At 44.6% G+C, this 19,929-nt stretch overlaps 1 protein-coding gene across 2 annotated transcripts; it reads left to right on the top strand.

The window, feature by feature from the left end:
• Positions 1-2,020: 2,020 nt before the first annotated feature.
• On the top strand, positions 2,021-8,265 carry LOC124670559 (MEIOTIC F-BOX protein MOF-like). Of its 2 annotated transcripts, none has more exons than XM_047207045.1 (5): positions 2,021-2,127; positions 2,219-3,101; positions 3,600-3,770; positions 3,862-3,984; positions 7,840-8,265. In XM_047207045.1, exons 2-5 carry the CDS (start codon positions 2,247-2,249, stop codon positions 7,936-7,938), a joined length of 1,248 nt encoding a protein of 415 aa, XP_047063001.1. In that variant the 5' UTR covers positions 2,021-2,127; positions 2,219-2,246; the 3' UTR covers positions 7,939-8,265. The 2 variants fall into 2 exon arrangements, with proteins under 2 accessions (XP_047063001.1, XP_047063008.1); XM_047207052.1 differs by having other exon boundaries at positions 3,862-4,051; positions 7,840-7,951.
• The last annotated feature ends 11,664 nt before the right edge of the window (positions 8,266-19,929 follow it).

Here is a 19,929-nt window from a genome sequence, read left to right as displayed (position 1 = left end):
ATGGGGGCGGATGGAGTGGGAGAAGAGGCATGGGAAGCGGATGTAAAAAGGGGTGGATCCGAGCCAAAGGTCAAGCCAGAAGGCAGTGGAGTCACCGTTTCCAACAACGACCTTGGAAACGGAGCGAAAGGTGTCGAGGCCGGCCAAAATGTCCTTCCAAACAGGAGTATCAAGATAGTGGTGATCGCCAAGATCCCTGGACGCCCCCCAACCGTACATCCGGCGGAACCAGCATGCCCAAGGGGCGGTGGAATCAGAGTGGAGTTTTGTAAGGAATTTGGCGAGAAGCGCCGAGTTTTGGGCGGGGATAGAGAGAATGCCTAGACCCCCAAGAGCTTTTGGGGTACGGACGTCCGGCCAGGCGACTTTGCACCGCCCGCCATTGCAAGTTTCATTGCCAGTCCACAGAAACGCCCGACGTCGTTTGTCAATGGCTTCAATGACGCCGACCGGAAGGAGGCCGGCGCCCATAGCGTGGGAGATCATGGAGGTGAGAACGGAGTTGACAAGAATCAAGCGCCCACCAATGGGGAGGAAGCGACCTCTCCATCCGGAGAGGCGTTTGTCGCTCTTGGAGATGATAGGGGCAAAATCGGCGAAGCGAAGTTTATGGGTTGAGAGGGGAAGGCCAAGATAGGTCTGGGGGAAGGAGGAGACGACGCACCCAAAGGAGGTAGCCATGGCAAGAGAGATAGCCGGGTCAGTCTTGATGGGGACAAACGTGCTTTTATGGAAGTTAATAGTGAGACCCGTGGCCGCGGAGAAGGCGTCGAGGACCCTTTTCAGGTTGACGACATGCTCGGGAATGGCCCTGATGATGATGAGGGTATCATCAGCATACTGGAGGATGGGACAGGGGAGATCATCGACAAGAGGGTGAAGGAGGAGTCCCTCCCTGGAGGCTTGGAGGAGCATTTGCTGAAGGACATCGACAGGGTAGATTCGAATGTAATCATTCTCACATTTAATTCTACTATAAAATTCTATGATCACAACATGATAAACCTTCCAGCCTATCCTCCAATCCCGATTGATCGCTCCAAATTCTGCTTTTACCCGCCAAAATACAAGAACACGAAGGCTCTACCCCAAAGGCGGGTTTCGTACCACCCACTCTAGCACAGGCAGTGTGTCATTGTCCCCCAACTCCGTGTTGCTAGCGAGGTGCTCGTCTTCCAGATTGTGCATGCGGATGCAGTGCCCGAGGCCCTCGGAGAATTCCTTGGGATGAGTCAAATCAAATTCTGCGGCGCTGATATCGACAACGACCTGAAGATTTCTGGGGTCTGGTGGTCTCCAAAAGTTATCCCAACCCGACAAAGAACTACCCTTCTTCTTCGCTCTACGCTCTGTCCAACCATTACATTGGGACAAAGCTTGGAAAGAGGCCTCATAATTCCATCAGATGCGACAACTGGTCCGAGTTCCCATTAAACTATGATCACGTCAAGTATGTCGTTCTGGATGCATGCCTCGGCTTCGAGATAGCTAGGAAGCATGGCATCTAGTCGGCTACGATAGTATTGCTACAGCATTTGAGTACAGATAAAAACATGTGCAATGGCCTCACACGGATTTGTTCTTCAAAATCGTGTGATACACGCACACACGGTTCACGTGTGCTTTTTGCATTTTGCTCACAAGTTGCAAATGGGTTAGTCTTCCTCTGTTGTGTGGGAAATGTGGGTTAGTCATGTCAGGCGGACAAAATCTTTGCAAATGTTTTTTGCTCATAAGTCGCAAATGGTTTATTCTTCCTCTGTTGATGTTTTCAAGCCATCAATGTTTTCCGTATATCAGCGATTTGATTCTCGAGGGAGCATGACGCATGTGTGAGATCATATGTAGATTTAGATGTTTCGAATAAAGATGATCAGATTCTGAAGTTTGACTGCACGCCATTTTTTCGTATGGAGATATTATGGCATTGTACTGTAATAAGTGAGGAAAATCCAAAAAATCCGATTGGACCGATTCCCCTCCGTTTGCTGCTGGAGTAGTACTATTTCAGACGTGGGGCACAGCCAGACGGGGGCACCTCCGGTCCTTCTCCCTCGCCCTCTCGCACCCTGCCAGCCAAGGACCCAGGGCTCTCTTCTTCGCGGAGGCTTCTGACGGAAGCTACAGGTGACGAACTGATCTTGGATTCTTTGTCCATTCCACATCTGGTTGCTCTCTCCTCTCGTTCACGGACGCACTGCTCAAAACAAATCAGCAGGTCTGGCGTGGGCAAACTGTTCGACGGAATGCGCACAAGGCGTAAGCGTAATGGCAAGGGAATCATGGAGACGGCCGCGGCCGACAGTGAGGACCGCATCAGCGCCCTCCCGGACGAGCTCCTCCAGCACATGATGTCGTTCCTTCTTTCCCGTGACGCTGTGCAGACATGCTTGCTCGCCAGGCGCTGGCGCACCCTCTGGAAGTCCGTGCCCGCCCTGCGCATCCATGACCCCTACAGCTATGACGACGTGCCTGGCTGCATCACGTTTGTCGACAAGCTGATTCGCCTCCGCGACCCAACGCCTCTGGATGTATGTGACATCAGTTCCGACCACGAGTATGCGTGTGAATGGGATGAGGCGTTCCTTGACATGGAACCGTGGCTCGAGTATGCTCTAGAGTCTCAAGCTCAGGTGCTTCGGATTCGTTTTCCCTGCCTGGTAATCAATATCAATCTCATCTCGTCGCACCTGAAGAAGTTTCAGCTCTACGACATGGAGCTTGAGGGCACTCTGGATTTTTCGAGCTGCCAGGTTCTAGAGGTGTTAGAGATGACAGATTGTGACATCTGTGTGGACATCAAGTCCCAATCATTAAAACATCTTCACGTTTACGATGGATGTTTTGGTAGCGATGACCGCACTCGTTTTTATACCCCAAATGTCGTTGGCTTGAAACTAGCTCCATCTTGGGGTTTGATTCCTTTCCTTGGTAAAATGACATCACTGGTAACCGCATCTATTACACTTGGAAAAGGGTGTTTCTATCGTCGCCTATTGCATGAATTCGACGGTGCAGCCGGTAGCAATAACTGCCCTATAATTCTCGACAGTTTGTCAGGCGCTACGAATTTGGAATTGACGATTGCTGATCCTGATGTGGTATGCTCGAACTTTGCTCACCCCTATTATTGGCTTCCATCTGCTACATCTCATCTATGTTTGTATCCATGTCTGCCATATGCTAGATCACATGTATTGTTGTATCCAGTTATCCATTAATAGAAGCATATTGAAGAAGGCCCTTTTTTGCATCATATGTTCTCCTCAATTCATATTTTGAACCTTAATGTTTCTAGGAATGCATCCCCTACAGTTTGTGAGGATGACACACACTCCTGTACTTTATTCACAAAACACTTATATGGTTGAGATTAATCTCCGAGCCACAATTCTTAGTTTAGAAACTTTAAACCCAACATTGGATATACATCTCCACATCTTCTTACACTTAATTACTGTGAAAATTGAAAAATAAACCGGCAGAAAGTTTCTAAGACGTGATTGTGTTCTTCTGTTTCTCAGAAAAACATCATATACTTCTAAAGTATGCTTAATTGTTACACTTAATTGTTCTTTAACCATCTTTACTTTGTGTAGTCTATTTTCAGAAAGGATTTCAAATGGTGCCCTATGTTTAGCAAGCTAAAAACATTGTTGCTCAATGAGTGGTGTATGGTTGCTAAGTTCACTGGACTGATTTACTTTCTACAACACTCACCAGTTCTGGAGACGCTTACGCTTCGACTTGATTTTGATACTAGTCAGAAGGTATATATATTTTAAGTATGATAGCTTGTCTTTGAAGTTGACATGTACCTTTGTTGGACTTCAATAAAGTGAACTTTTTTTTTTGCTACAGAAACGGCATGTGATCGAAAGAGTTGAAAGGTGCAACTCAAGGGAACAATCATTACTATCGAAGCATCTTAAGCTAGTCAAAATTGTATGTGACACGAAGAATGATAAAAGGGTTCACCATATTGTAAGGATTCTCCTTACCCATGGAGTACTTTCTGAGCAAATTGACATCTAATAAACTTGGTTTTCCTGTAAGTAACAATTTTCTTTCTTCTCAATTATTTTATTTTGAAGCCTAACCTCTGCATCACACAATTAATTTGTAGCATAGTTTAAGGTTCAGAGTTCACAAATCATGGATCACTCAGGGTGGTCACAAAATATCAGCCAGCAGCAAATAAATAACATAGAGCGCCTATTCAACATCTAGTCTATTAGAATACCGCCAGACGGCCTAGGTGAAGATAGCCCGTGCAACCGTCTCGATTGCATCCAGTATCCATATGCCCCCGCTGCCCCTCCGAGAGGAGAAATGACCACATGCGGATCTAATACGCAACCTTTTGAATAACCTGCAGATAATGAACAGCTCTAGTCTTGTTAAAACCAAGTCTTTTGTACATTTCCATATAGACCAAAGTAAAGCACAAACTCCAGACGAATTCAGACTTTAGTATTTTTATGAACCCCATTCAACTAATTTCTGAACAAATTTGTAATATTTGTTGGAGAAGATAAGTAAATAAACTCAAGTATCCTCCAAACAAGACGAGTAAAGGGATAAACAATAAATAAATGGTGCATAGATTCCTTTGAATCACAGAAATTACATTTCTCATATCCATTCCATTTCCATTTAGCAGTTAACACAACTTGCTTTCTTATACAGGAACCACATAAGTATCTTAATGTTCAACTGTACCTTTAGATTTCATAAATACTTATGAAAAATCTAGTATGTCCATTTATTAGGTTTGCGTACATAGATTTAACCTAATAAATTCTCTAGAAGATGTTAGCTTCCGAACAAAAGAATCCGGTTAATTTAATAATTGTACCATCATCAACTGTTCTACCTACTAAGTGTAACCATCTATGCCACTTGTTCCTAGTTAAGGTCAATATAAATTCAACGTTCAACCGAGCCCTGAGATAGAACATTTGCAACATAAACGTCTTTCCATCACGAATTATTATATAAAGATGGATATTGTTGAGACAAGGGTGTATCTCCCAACCAGTTATCCTCCCAGAAAGTCTTCATGCCATCTCCAACTAGAAAAGTTTCTCTAATAAAAAACTCCTCTGAAACCCAAAGTCTCCCAAAAAAGGAGAATATGTACGTTTCACATGCACCTAGCCACCTAGGATAGTTATATTTTGGAGGTATTTATTTTATTGTACCTCTTGTCGCACTCCTTCCTCATTCAAAATTTTACATTACCATTGCTTAATAAACATTTGTCCTTTATTTCTAGTACTTCGACCCACACACTCCCGATTCTTAGGTTGGCAAATGATATTCCACTTAGTCAACCAATATTTTCTTTCGCATTGATCGCTTTGCAAGAAAAATGCGAGATCTATAAAAGTCTAATCTCTTCCTCACCCCTTTGGGAATTTCTAGGAAGGATAACATAAACATTGGCGCCCAAGCATAAACTCACTTGAGTAGGTTTAATTACCTTATGGGCAATCCTCATGTTTTGATTGGTCCCAACCTTGGTAAAAAAATAAAGCTCACATTCCAAAGACATCGGTCTATACCGTTGAATCTGGACCACATTTTATTTTTTGGGTAACAACATGATAACAAAAAAAATCAGTTTGAACAGTGCTGAATTCACCTGCTTGCAATGGACAAACATGGCCATTAAATCATGCTTAATAACCTCCCAAAAAGTTTGATAAATCTCAGCAGAAAACCCATTTGGTCCTGGTGCTTTATCATGTTCCATCACAAAGATAGCTTCATGTACTTCTCCGTTAAGTCAGCAGTTAGAACACTATTCTCTTTTGGAGACACTGCGGTACGTAAACCCACAGACAATCTCTTATAATATTCAGTTATATACTTTTAGGTTCTCTTCACCCACAGTGGTCCCCTATCTTTTTCAAGCTGAAAGATCTTTTTCTTACGGTGTTTACCCTTGGCTACAAGATGGAAATACTTGGTATTATTTTTCCCTTCTTGAATATGTTTAACTTTGGCATGTTGACCCACTTATTTTCTTCATCGCATTGAAATTCCGATTAACGCTCTTTAGCATCCCTCAAAGTATCCTGCTCGGATACACTTAGGGGAGTAGACTCATCTTTAATATCAAGTCCATCGATAATAAAGCTTAGTCGTTCTCTTCTCTATATACCTCACTAGGGTTTTGAGCCCATCCTCTAAGAAAGTTGTCTAAGATATCTACTCTTCTTTTGCCATCTCTCAATTGGATTCGTTCATGTAGTGTTGGAGTTTCATTCATCTACAATTAAATCATAGAAACCGTACTATTGCAACCAAGATAGTTCAAAAGATTTATTTCCCATGTGACCTTGATCATCGGAACCGATTAATAACGGAGTATGATCCGATCCTGAACGAGTCAAAGCTTGTGCCGTTACGAATGGAAATTTTGCTCCCACTCTATAGTGCCCAACTGAATTGCCTACCCGAGAGTACTATTTCTCTTAGGTCTAAGCTTTCATTAATCACATTAAAATAAAAGGCCATCTCACATTTAAATATTATTATTCTTTTCCTCTAGACCAAGTATAATGTTAAAATACCCCTACCAACATAAGAAGTGATTATGATACACACATACGTACCAGCTTGGCATGGAACTCAGGTTTTTGTGCCTCCTGGGCAGCACCATATATTGGCACGAAGGCCCATTCGAAACCATCCATTTTGACCGCAAGAGATATCAAGTGTAAGTTCACAGAATAATTTGCTGTCTCAACATTTTTTAACGCAAGTGAGATAGTGTTTATACCAATCTGAATGCTTCCTGGCCTCCCATGAGGTGGTGGACAAAACTAGGTATAGTTGAGCCCCTGATAGATGTTTAAGAAAAGGAATAGAAAAATTGGACATTCCCATCTCCAGTTAGGCAATAAAGTCCAATTTTTGTTCCTGTATGGTTTCCTGAATGAACCAAATTTCATAAGGATCACGGAGACCCTCGCTATTCCAAATCATTGCTTTCATCTGTGATTATCTTTTTTGTCGAGTTTTAAATCTAGAGCTACATCTAACCTTTGATACATCATAATATTTTTTTTTTTACTTTAACATGTGACTTTCACACCTTGGATAGGTTGATCCTTATGATCACCCAATTCCCTAAATTTTTCCTCTATTAATTCCTCACATACACTAGAAACTTCAGAAGCAAACAATCTTTTCGGATCCTCATCCACATTACTTGCAGTTTAATGTAAAATGGTTAAAGGTCTATGAGTTTCATTGTCCTTTATAGTAGTCTTTAATGATAACAAGCATTGGCTAGGTGAATTCCCTAAAGAAAGACCTATCCTATTGGCTCTATTAATTATTTCATCATCTGGAACAGACAAAACAGATTTTTTAGAGTTTGAAGAATTATCTTAGCATAAGGTATTGTCACGCAGCTGACCGACTCATATCACCCTCTCTTGCTTGGTAGTCTTCTCAGTTATTATCCTCCTTTTGTTAGCTTGCACATAACATGCTTCAACAAATACCTTTTTCTACTGCTTTACATTCTGTTAGCCTATCAATTTGTGTTCCCACAATCCGACAGTTCTAGTTAGTTGCACTTTGATTGTTTGAAGATCAATGAAATGGTCAAAATACTACCCAAGAGGCTGCCTATGAATTAACAAGTTAAACCTTCCGTTCAGTTTCATGTAATAGCAAGTCCTTCCAACACAGCGTTCCCATGAAAAGATCAAGTGCCATGTTTGTCAACTATCCAAGTGAATTTCTTATACGATATTATCCCCTGCTTTTCTTTCGGTCTGGAGTTTCATGTGCTCACCGTGTACTTTGGTGTTTATGCAGGCTTCCGTTTTGAGCTGGAGCTGGCCTTTCCTACAGTTCAAAACCATGAAGTTGATGCGCGTTGTCAACCGGGATGGTGCGCCTGCTTGTGTCCCGTAAATTGCCTTGTGCTAGCTTCGGTACAGGCCGCGCATGTTTAAGTGGCTTTTGCTTGTTTCTTGAACTAAGTCTGGCCTGAACTGGTTTTCCCCACAGAAGGCCCTATGTTTTCTGAGTGGCACAGGATGGCTAGCACACTTTTACTTGTTTCCTGAATAAGTCGTCAGGCCTGAACCGGTTTGCTCGCTGGAGGGCTGTATTTTGTTTGCATGTTTCACTAGAGTTGTTTGAGGATTGCGTTAGGTTGTTTCACAATGTCAATCACACCGATCTGTGTATGCTTCCTTTGTGGTACGTATATGCAAAGATATAGATTTTAGGTTATGTTTTTTATGGTGGCTGTTGTTATCCCTTTTGCCCCACCTGTTTTTTTCTTCCTATTTTAGTTTTTGTTTGATCCAACTTGACCATTTTTTTGCTAATTATAAAATAAGCATAATGCGGCATAATTCATCCATCGCAAACTACATCTACATAGTGTGACTAAAGGGATAACAACGGCCACCATAAAAAAAACATAGCCTAAAATCTACTAACTTTGCACAATTTATTTTCTAGAACAACAAACTATTATGCAGTGGGTACTCAAATCAGTGGCCAACATTTTTTTCCGATGTTAAAAATCTATTTTTTTACATGTGTACATCATCTTTATGTTACATGTAAATCCTTGGAGCATCTCCAATGCTCGTTATCTTCAATTCATTATTAATACTAGATACCCCAAAGTGAGTTCTATGAAAAATATCATTTGAGTCTATGTATTTTATACCACTTGCATATAAACTGTTTTTAATGTAAAAGTGATATATTAAAAACTAAGATCTTTGCTTATATTTTTCATGGTAATTATATTAAGCTATATTAGAATAACTAGTTAGCTATCCTATGGATTGAGATTGGCCCAAAAACTAAGAACTAACAAAGAGGCCCAAACTTTTGCTAAAAGGTCCTGAAACAAAACAACGGAAAAACAATCGAGTCCCCATAGGGTGGAGGATGACACACACTCCTGGACGAGTTGTGAAGCTCGATTTCACCCCCACAATTTAGCCTGGCTGAGAAGCCTTTTTATATACGGTGGAGCTAAGATGACCCGATCCGAACTAATAAATAATAAATAGTTGGTTTAGCTAGGTTGAGATGAGAATATATGAGTTCTCCCGAACTACCAAACACACCCTTCATTTTTTTCATTACCTAAGCATACACATATAGTGTTATTATCCGGATGCGGACTTTTGGCTCCCGGGTGCAACGCACCCCACAGACTAAAAAAATTATAGTAATTTAAAAAAGTCAAAAAAAAAATTGAAATTTCCTGGAAACCAAGGATGATCAAGTTTGTACTCGTAAAAAATATGTTTGGAAACGAAATTATTCCCATGGTCTCGAGGGCAAAAAAGACAAAATTATTACAAATATATAGTGAATAGTATCTGGTCATGGGGCATTTCGAGTTTCTTTTGTAACCCAGGATACAATAAAAGTAATTTCCTAGGGAAATATTTTATTTCAAATACAATACCTGGTCATCCTTGATTCCCAAAAAAAATGAATTATTTTGAACTTCTTTTAATTTATCTTTTTTATTTTTCCAACCATAGGGGTGTGTGCGGCACCCGGGAGCCAAGCTGCATTTCCCATTATTAACATGTACTCAATAAAGCTTCTACAGTAATTATGGGCATCAAGACTTTGGCGGCTGGTTTCCAAACCTGCCTCTTCAACCATTATGGGCACAAGATCAATTGCAGCTCATATTTTAACTCTCTGAGCCTTTGGTTTGTAATTTATCTTTAAATGTAATTCCGTATTGTATCCGGAAAGTACTATGTTCTGATGCTGAGTGATCAATAATCTACCGAAGTTCTCTCTCTCAAAAAAAAGCTTAAGTTCCCATTTTTAAGACTCCTTGACCATTCGACATATAAATATTTCTGTGCAAGCTCCGTGCTCCTGCTCAATGTTTTTTCTCAAAGCATTATAGCGTGACAACACTTTTTGATTCTTTTTCTTTGTCTGGTTTGGAGCATCTCCAGTGGCACGACCGATATGGTCTGTTTTACTCCGTGCCGTCAGGACGCCAGGGAGAACTCAGCCTAGCGGTCCGATGTAAACGGACCACCATGCTCGCGGCAATCTATTTTCAGTTCAAATTTAGGCTAAAAATGTGTGACCGCGAACACAACGCGAGCCGCGTGTGTATCCTCCCTTAGCTTCCTCAGGCCCGTCCAGCAACGTCTGCGTCTGCTTTGCCTTCTGAGCGCGATTGCTGGCGGGGTGGTGACGATGTGGTTTTCTGCGCTGCGATTAATGTGTCTGTTTTGCCTTATGCGCACCAATGCTGGTGAGGCTATGACGTTGTGACGTTCTTCGCTGATTGGTTGGGTTTGGGAGCTGGCTCTTAGACAGGCCCTAACTTCCTTTTTGCGACAGATGCTAGTTGCTAGTAGTACCACAAAGCTTTAGATGCTGCTCCGGCCGCAGTGAGTCGGTTATTGTTAGGGTGGGGCGACGCAGACGGACGCAGCTTCGTTCGCCTGGAGCCCTGGATCCGGGCAGACTAGCGGGCGATGTAAAGTGATTGGGCCGTTTGCAGCGATGCAAACGCGATCTAAATATGCGGCAGGTTTGCGTCTCCGCGGACGCTGCGAGGTCGCGCCGAGCGTCCTCCTTTTCTTACCCGGTCTCGCACGTCAGGGACAGCGAAATCGACCGTTTCGATTGCTTCTTTTTTCTCGTCTTTGTTGCCCTAGTGCGACGCCACCATCCCAACCCCACCCCCCGCCGCCCCGCCGTACCGCCGCAGTACACGTTGTCTGCTCGGTGTCCTCGACGCGCCGGAGAACAGGATCTCAGGCCGGGTAGGTTCTGGCGTGCACATGTCGCCTGTTTTGGGGCCAAACTCTGCCGGTTGCGCCGCCTGGCCTCACCGCCCAAGACCTGTTCGGTCAATTGTGTCGGTAGGTTTCTTACTCGTGTTTTGGGCGCTATTGTGCGCGGTCATTGATCTGCAGTTACTACCCACGCAGATGGACATGTGGCAGATGTTGGACAAGTTCCGCGCAGAGGTCGTTGACTCCTCTTCCGACGAAGAGTCCGATCAGTCGACGCAGACCATGGCTACTATTGCGGCCTCCGTCCTCCACGAGTACAATGCTAGCTAGATGCCAGTGCACCGAGGCTATGTGAAGGGCCGCTCAAAAAACATGTCACGCAACAGAGTGAAAGGGCACCCCCGGCTCCACAAGGACTACTTCCACCGCACCAATCCGGTGTTCCCGAAAAAATTGTTCCAGCGCCGGTACAGGATGTCAAGGGACTTGTTCATGGTCATTCTAGGGGGCGTCAGAGACTACGACCCCTACTTCCAATGCAGGCCCGATGCAACAGGTGCGCTAGGCTTCACCTCCTACCAAAAATGTTCCACAGCTATTCGCATGCAATCATATGGAATGGATGTTGATATATTCGATGAGTATCTTCGAATGGGTGAGAGTACCTGCCTTGAGCCCATGTACCGGTTTTGCCGAGCCTTGATTGCCGTGTTCGGACAACATTACTGTAGGGAGCCAACAGTTGAGGATACAAGGCGGCTATTGTCTATCAACGAGTCTAGAGGGTTCCCAGACATGATTGGCAACATAGATTGCATGCACTGAGAGTGAAAGAGATGTTCATTTGGATGGCATGGTCAGTACAGCGGCCATGCGGAGGGACGCATTGTCATTCTTGAAGCAGTGATATCCAACAATGACATCAATGTGTTGCACCGATCACCGGTTTTCAACAGGCTTATGCAAGGCAAAGCTCCCCGGGTAAGCTACGAGGTCAATGGAAATGAATATGACAAGCCATATTATCTTATTGATGGCATCTACCCTGACTGGGCCACACTGGTGAAGATTGTCCGTAATCCAAACACGGAGAAGACGAAGAGATTTGCCAAGATGCAAGAGGCTTGCAGGAAAGATGTGGAGTGGGGATTTAATGTGCTCCAAGATCGGTGGGAAATTGTCCGCACCCGACAAGAACATGGTCACTGAAGACCATGCATGAGGTGATTGTTGGAGATATGCCCAAGAGGCAATAATAAAGTGGTTATTATTATATCTTTATGTTTATGATAGATGTTTACATCCCATGCTATAATTTTATTAACTGGAAACATTAATACTTATGTATTTTGTAAACATAAAAGAGTCCCTAATAAGCCTCTTGTAAAATTAGCTTGTTGATTAATAGATGATCATAGTTTCCTGATCATGAACATTGGATGTTATTAATAACAAGATCATGTCATTAAGAGAATGATGTGATGGACACACACCCATAGTAAGCATAGCATATGATCAAGTCATTAAATTCGTTTTTCTACAAGCTTTAAGATACACAATAAACTAATCTTTCGACCTTGAGATCATGTTAATCGCCGGCACCAGAGAGATGCTTTGATGACATCAAACACTACTTCGTAAATGGGTGGTTATAAAGATGGAATTAAGTACTCGGTAAGTATGGGTTGAAGCGCATGGATCAAAAGTGGGATTTGTCCATCCAAATGACGGATAGACATACTCTGGGCCCTCTCGGTGGAATGTCATCCAATTAGCTTGCAAGCATGTGACTGGGTCACAAGGGATGTCAAATCACGGTACGAGTAAAGAGTATTTATCGGTAACGAGGTTGAACTAGGTATAGAGATACCGATGAATGAACCCCGGATAAATAAAGTATCGCGCGATAAGGGAATCGGTATTGTATGTTAATGGTTCTTTCGATCACGAAGTCATCGTTGAATATGTGGGAGCCATTATGGATCTCCAGGTCCCGCTATTGGTTATTGATCAGAGAGGTGTCTTGATCATGTCTGCATAGTTCACGAACCGTAGGGTGACACACTTAAGGTTCGATGTTGTTTAAGTAGATATGGAATATGAAATGGGGACCGAATATTGTTCGGAGTCTCGGATGGGATCCATGACATCACGAGGAGCTCCGAAATAGTCCAGAGAATAATATTCATATATGGGAAGTCAAATTCCAAGTTTGGGGATAGTCCGGTGAATTTTTGGAAGGTTCTAGCACTGTCCGGAAAATTTGACTATGGCAGGTGGAGTCCCGGAGGAACTCCACCTGCCTAGCCGATCCACAAGGAGGGAACGTGGAGTCCATGGTTGGCTCCACCTCCTTGGTCGGCCACACCAAAAGGAAAGGGGGAAAGTCCCACCTTGACTAGGTTTTGACTTTTTGTATTATGGTAGGTTTTCAATAGGACTCCTAGAGGGAGTATGAATGAAACCTAGGGTTTTCCACCTATATAACGAGGAGGAGAGGGGCTGGCCTGCCACACAAAGGCTGCCATGTCCGCACCCCCTCTCTCCCAAACCCCAGCGCCCCACCCTCCTCCACCTCTCTCCCGCACGGCGACGGCGAAGCCCTGCAGGAGATCTGCACCACCACCATCACCACGCCGTCATGCTGCCGGGATTCCAAGGAGGATCTACTACTTCCGCTGCCTGCTGGAACAGGGAGAAGGACCTCTTCATCAACACCGTACGTGTGACCGAGTGCGGAGGTGCTGCCCGATTGCGGCACCGTTGGGATCTTCTACTCGCTCCTGAGAGCGGCAAGTGATCGACTACATCATCCACGAGATCCATCTCGTTAAACTCTTAGCGATCTTCGAGTGTATGTGATCCCATCTCGTTGCTACCATCTAGTAGATTAGATCTTGGCTTGTTGTTCGTTCTTGCGGTAGGAATTTTTTGTTTTATATGCTACGAACCCCTACAGTGGTATCAGATCCGTGTCTATGTGTAGATCTGTTGCACGAGTAGAACACATTGGTTTTGTGAGAGTTGATGTTTTTTGTCGTTTGCTTTTCGTGTACTTTGCATCTTGCGGGATGGTGGGATGAAGCGGCCCAGGCTAACCTTACATGTCCGCGTACATGATACTTGCTCCACGCTTGACATGTAACTTGTATTGCATAAGTGTCTTTGCGGGTGTCCGTCTCTCTTGTCATTGTTAAGATCCAATTTACAATCTGCACTTGAGAACACTTGTATCAGCGTTGTGGTTCTTGTTCGTAGGTAGATCGGATCTTAGTCGAAGGCCCCAAGCCACGTAAAATATGCAAACAAAATTAGAGGCGTCTAACTTGTTTTTGCAGGGGCATGTGATGTTATATGGCCATTATGTGATTATGCTTATATTTGATGTATGAGATGATCCTTATTGTAATATGGAAACCGGGCAGGAGCCTAATGGTTGTCTTTATTATTTCTTGACCTACGTGTCAATCACCATGTAATAGCTTTATTTCATTATTATAAGTTAATAGTTGTAATAGTTGCTATGGATGGTGGATAACCATGAAGCGGCGTCATGGACCTTGGCGCAATGCTGGTGTTTTGGAGATGGAGATCAAAGGCACAAGAAGAAAAGGCCATATCATATCACATTATCCATGCATGTGATGTTTATCCTTTTATGCATCTTATTTTGCTTAGATCGCGATGGTAGCATTATAAGATGATCCCTCATATTAATATCAAGATAATAAAGTGTCCTCCCCTCGTATGCACCGTTGCCAAAGTTCGTCGTTTTGAAGCATCTCGTGATGATCGGATGTGATAAACTCTACGTTCACGTACAACTAATGTAAGCCATGTTGCACACGCGGAAATACTTGGATTTACTTGACGAGCCTAGAATGTACAGACGGCCTCGGAACACAAGAAACCGAAAGGTTGAACACGAGTCATATGTATGATATGATCAACATGTTGATGTTCATCATTGAAGCTACATCATCTCACGTGATGATCGGACTTTGTGTAGTGAAATTGGATCGTGTGCCACGAAACAAATATGAGAGATGTTGAATTAATTGGGAGTTCGTTAGTAATTTGCTTAAAACTTGAATTAATTATCCTGAACATAGTATAAATTGTATTTGAATTAAAATTTATAGAATTAACATCCGTTTTGTACCTTGCGCTAGGCTTGTAATTGAGATCGAAACACTGTTAAATCTGACAAGTAACTTTACCGACTAGTACCATATTGTTAAAGAATCAAGAAATGATTAAATCCTATTGCAAACATGTGGTAACCCTCAAATTGCTAATCTAAAGAGCAATGATTTCAATTAAGTACCTAAAAATATCTTGTCTCCGTGAAACTTGATGTTCAAATCCGTTTGAAAAGTAAGGAGCTGAAAAGTTTGTTTTCAGAAATAAGAAAGGTGTGAGATATATGTGATATCTAAGACCTTATTATAAGATGATAGAATAAAATTTAGTGAAACTACATAAACTCATAAGTTTATGAAAATGTACGAAGGTTGAAGATGTTAGGCGTCCCGATCCTCCAACTAGTTGGGCACTAACGTTATTCACGTATCCACATATCAACCATAGTGTCTTCATCATGAAGTTGTCATGATTTGATGGATAAAATTATGAGTGAAATTATTCATCACATTAAAAGGTTACTAATAGTGAAATCCGGAACACTTGCCACGTGATGATCAACTTCAAACTACGAAACTCAATGGTGTTGGTATTTGACCAACAAACCAAGAAATTGTTGATGTTGAGTGTTTTATGAAATATGAGGAAAACCAAAAGAGATACTACAAAAGATTTTGGCAGAAAGAAAAGAAAAGACTAGAAAGTCCAGCTCAGGTGTATATATATGATATACACACTACAAGGGAAAGGCCTACCGCCGGCGAACCTAAATGGCCCATTGCCGGCGCACCATGAGCCCGCCGGTGCGAACGGGTCGGTGATAACTGGCCACTGCCGGCGCACCAGGCAGTGCGCCGGCGATAGGACGGATACTGCCGGCGCGCCATCGCTGATTCGCCGGCAAAGGAAAAGTTCCACCGGCGCACCAGCAGCTGCGCCGGCGAGTAGTGCTTCCAGCATCGGCGCATGCCACGTGCGCCGGCAGTAGCTCATTTAGGTGCGCCGGCAATAAATTCGAAAATTCTTTTTTCAGCTTTTCTCCAGCATATTAGAATACATATTTGACAGCAGTATATATTTACAACACGGTTCATATTTGTACAGCAGCACATGCAATATGAGAAGCACATAGAGAGTCAAGTATCATTTCGGTATCAATACACAAATACACAAGTCTCGTTCCGGAATGTTGATTCATACAACACATGTGCATATGCAACACCAAAGGACTAAGTTTCATAAAGTTAGAAGTCTCGGTAGTCGTCACATGTGTCGTCATACACCTCACAATGTAGCTCCTAACCTAAACTACAATCACATAGAACATGAACAACATGGTCACGATGACCATCATCACGAAGGCCATGGTCTTCATCCGGTTCCTCCTCATGTCCCTCATCTCTCCCGCTAGATAACGGACGTATCTTCCTTCCGCCTCCACCCTAGTGGGGTATCCCTTGTAGCTGTTGCCGCTGAAGCGGTGCACCTGTCTCCGACAGTCCTCCCGATCGTCGTAGACTCCAGGAACCCTACCCTTGTACACGACATATGTCGTCGGCATCTCCATGCACAAGACAAGTAAAACGTTAGTACCAATGCAATGAACAAGTGCCAACTCAAATAAGAGACAAGTAGTATGAACTAAATAGCATGTGCCTCATACTTTGTTGGTCGAAATAAATAATAACATACAGGGATGGGGTCGGTGAGGCTAGGTAGGATGCACAATAGATTGATATTTGTGGCCATCACACCAAGCCTCACTGGCCCCACCCCGGAGTGTACAAGTGACCGAACATTTTAATCATCGGCCAATGCAATTAAGAAGTGCGAACTCAAATAAAAGACAAGTAGTACGAATTAAATAGCGTGCCTCATACTTTGTCGGTCGAAACAAATATTAACATCCAGGGATGGAGTCGGTGAGGCTAGGTAGGATGCACAAGAGATTGATACTTGTGGCCGTCGCACCAAGGCTCACCGGCTCCACCCCGAGTGTACGAGTGACCGAACATTCTAATCATCGGCGAACTCCAAATACGAGGCAAGTAATGCAAATAATTATTAAGCTATCTACGCCATAATCTTGAAATATATAGCAAAGTAAATGAAACAATAGACACATGTTCACATGCACATTCATACAACTAAATAAAAGCAACAAGTCGATTCTATTGGAATATATAGCAATTATTACAATACGGAAGTTCAAGGACATATCGTTCAAGCTTTAGCAAGTGTTCCCGTCGTAGGATCAGGTTGTACGCCTAGGGGGAATGGACGGCAGCCCTCAAGCGAGTTGAACGGCCTCTCATCACGCGACATCTCCAAGCGGAGTTCTATCTCGTCATTAGGTGGTAGACCGTAGCCGTAGAAGAACTCGCCGGACCTAGCGTTGACATCCTGCGGGATTACCGTGCAAATGAACTGCTGGATGCGACCCCAGTTCTTTCTAATCTCTCTATCAGGGACATCCGCCATGTTTGCAAACCTGTTTCTGAGATTCTCTGGCAGCAACATGTCATCTGCGTACTTTATGTACTCCTGCATCTGAAGGATGGCATACCACGCGTCCATCCCATTGTCTTGCGTCGACTGCCTGAGGCAGGGGAAGTTGGTTGTGTGTGTTAAGACCAAGCCTCCTCGGGATTTCCTCTCTACTTTGAGGGGGCCTGCCTTATTGGCGAAGCCGGTGAGAGCATCATTGAGAAGGGCCCTGATGTGGGTGTAGTCTTTCTTGCGGTCCCTACTCGAGTCGAGATAGACTGCATGCGAGTGTTGCGGGTGCACGACGATGAGGGTGCAGAACTTGTCTCTGCGGAAAACACACGGATTAACCTTTGGAAATGCAAATGGAGATATAGGATAGAATGGTGATGGGGGACTAGCGAGTGATTACTTACTCGGGGAAGTAAGGGATGAGAATGGCGCCCTTTTTAATGTTCGCCAGCATGAAATCCTCGACCTGCTGGGTGGCAATCGCGCGATCCCCAGCGTTGCAGATGATGCTCTCCCGCATATAGAAGGGGTCCATTATCGCGATGGTCGGCGTCCCCTCCTTAACAATCTAGGAAGACAAGATAAGAGCAACTAGGCGAACCACACTAAAGTGGAGCGCTTGCATGCGATAGATGCTGAAGATGTCGTTGAACCGGATGAAGCACAAGTCCGCGGGGTACTTCTAGACGAAGTTCATGCCAGTTGGCACCTTCGCCACGAAGAGAGGGTAAGCAGGATCTTTTGATTTGAGAAGAATTTTCTCCACATGCTCGACAGGTCTCATGCAAGCTCCTCATATCCGGGGTGAGTTTATTCAGGACATGCTCCGGCAGCATCGGTTCACCCAAGTGATGCAGAGGTCGCCAATTGTTTGGTAACTTGTCAAGGAGTGGGACCTTGTCCTTGGATTTGGCCGCCGCCTTGTCTTTGGCGTCCTTCTTATTTGCCCTCTTCCTCTTCTTGGGTTGTAGTGCTGGACCATCCATCGCCGTAGTGGCCGTAGCACGGAGTGTGTTTGGGCTCGAGCATATTTTTGACGGCGGCGGTGGCGACCTCCTCGGGATTTTCCTCCTCGGCCGTTTCTTGAGAATCAAACAGCTTCTTGGAGCACACATATTTCGATGCCGGCGCATCCTCATGGACAACTTGTGAAGACGTAGGAATATCCCATTGGAAGTTCTCACGTTCGTATTCCTCGGCCTCTGGCGCAGCTGGCTGTTGTGGTGGGGCGCCGACCTCTGGCGCAGCCGGCCGTTCTGGTGGGGCGATGACCACCGGCGCCGCTGGCTGTCGTGGAGGGACGCCGACATGTGGCGCCGCAAGGTGCTTGTCTTTGCTTGCCGTCGACCCCGAGTAGGTGTTGATCCGAATTAGGGTCTTCGGCCATAGCGAGTACCCAACCCTTCGGTGAGGCCGGATTCAACGGGCTATCGTCATCGGCACCATGCGGTTGATTAGGAGGATACAAATCCTCATAGCCCGGTAACGCCCGATCCACTTCAACCCGGTAAACGTCATCCGCCATATCTCGTGTGTGCCACTTCTTATCCAGGGCCGAAGGATGGACCCCCTCGCGACGTCTTTGAGTTCGTCGTTTACTCTCATCAGGAAGGTGCATGGCGTTGAGTTAGCCTGCGAGAACATGTGTATGGCGTTAGAGAGAGGGCAAGGATGACAAAACTAATATATTAACTTGATGTACACATTAGTTAATTACCGTGAGGGCATTGAGCTCGGCTAATGTCGACGGGCTGGCACATGCGGCGGCGGGCGTGCAAGTGACGGAGGGGCTGCTACCCGGCATGGACGGTGAATCCCTAGCACCAGCGACATTGCCGGCGGCCGGAGGAGTCTCCATTATAACATTGTCATTGTCGGCGGACGGCGGCGCCATCGAGTTGCTGCCGTCGAAGCTAACCACTTGCATTTTCGGGGGGGGGGCTTGTTTGCCACCCTCATACCACGCGTGTAGAGCGTCGAAATCTGCTTGGACTGAAGCGGCGACTTCAGCTTTGACTTCAGGTACGAGCGTAGCTTTGAGTTGCGGTACCAAACCAGCTTGGACTTGGGCTAGGATTGAGTCCCTCATTTCCTCCGCCTCCCGCTGCTTCCTCTCACTCGCGCGCATTTTTATCGGCCACGGACGACAAGCCGTAGTGACCATGCTTGTAGCCTGTACCGGCGCCGGCCACACGGCCTCTATGCGGCCTTCTCGTCGGTGAATGCTCATTAACGATGTTTAGCGCCCGTACGAGAGGCTTGTCCCGAGCTACCCTGCCCGTCGACGCCCGGGAGGAGGAGCCTTCGTCACATTGAGAAAGTCTTTGTGTTTCTTCTTCCTGCGGAAGAAACGCGAACCATTTAGAAATGTTGCTACTATTATATGAACGATACTTGATCTAATTAAACCGGTAAATTGCTTACCAGTTTTTTCTCCAACGCCAGGACCTTCTTGTCGTTCGTGAACCAAATTATGTCGGTTACGACCTTCGGGTCCGTGACAAGTTCC

Source organism: Lolium rigidum, chromosome 1 (genome assembly GCF_022539505.1).
Source record: "Lolium rigidum isolate FL_2022 chromosome 1, APGP_CSIRO_Lrig_0.1, whole genome shotgun sequence".
In the NCBI taxonomy this organism is placed as follows: Eukaryota; Viridiplantae; Streptophyta; class Magnoliopsida; order Poales; family Poaceae; genus Lolium; species Lolium rigidum.
The sequence above is the reverse complement of the archived record's forward strand: the minus strand, read 5'-3'. Positions and strand labels throughout refer to the sequence as shown.

What these genes read in the sequence shown, in the direction of transcription:
- LOC124670559 (XM_047207045.1), top strand. Translation starts at nt 2,247, where the DNA reads ATGCGCACAAGGCGTAAGCGTAATGGCAAGGGAATCATGGAGACGGCC. An exon ending in ATTTTGATACTAGTCAGAAG is followed by an intron (nt 3,771 to 3,861) that starts GTATATATATTT and finishes TTTTTGCTACAG; the next exon opens with AAACGGCATGTGATCGAAAG. An exon ending in ATAAAAGGGTTCACCATATT is followed by an intron (nt 3,985 to 7,839) that starts GTAAGGATTCTC and finishes GTGTTTATGCAG; the next exon opens with GCTTCCGTTTTGAGCTGGAG.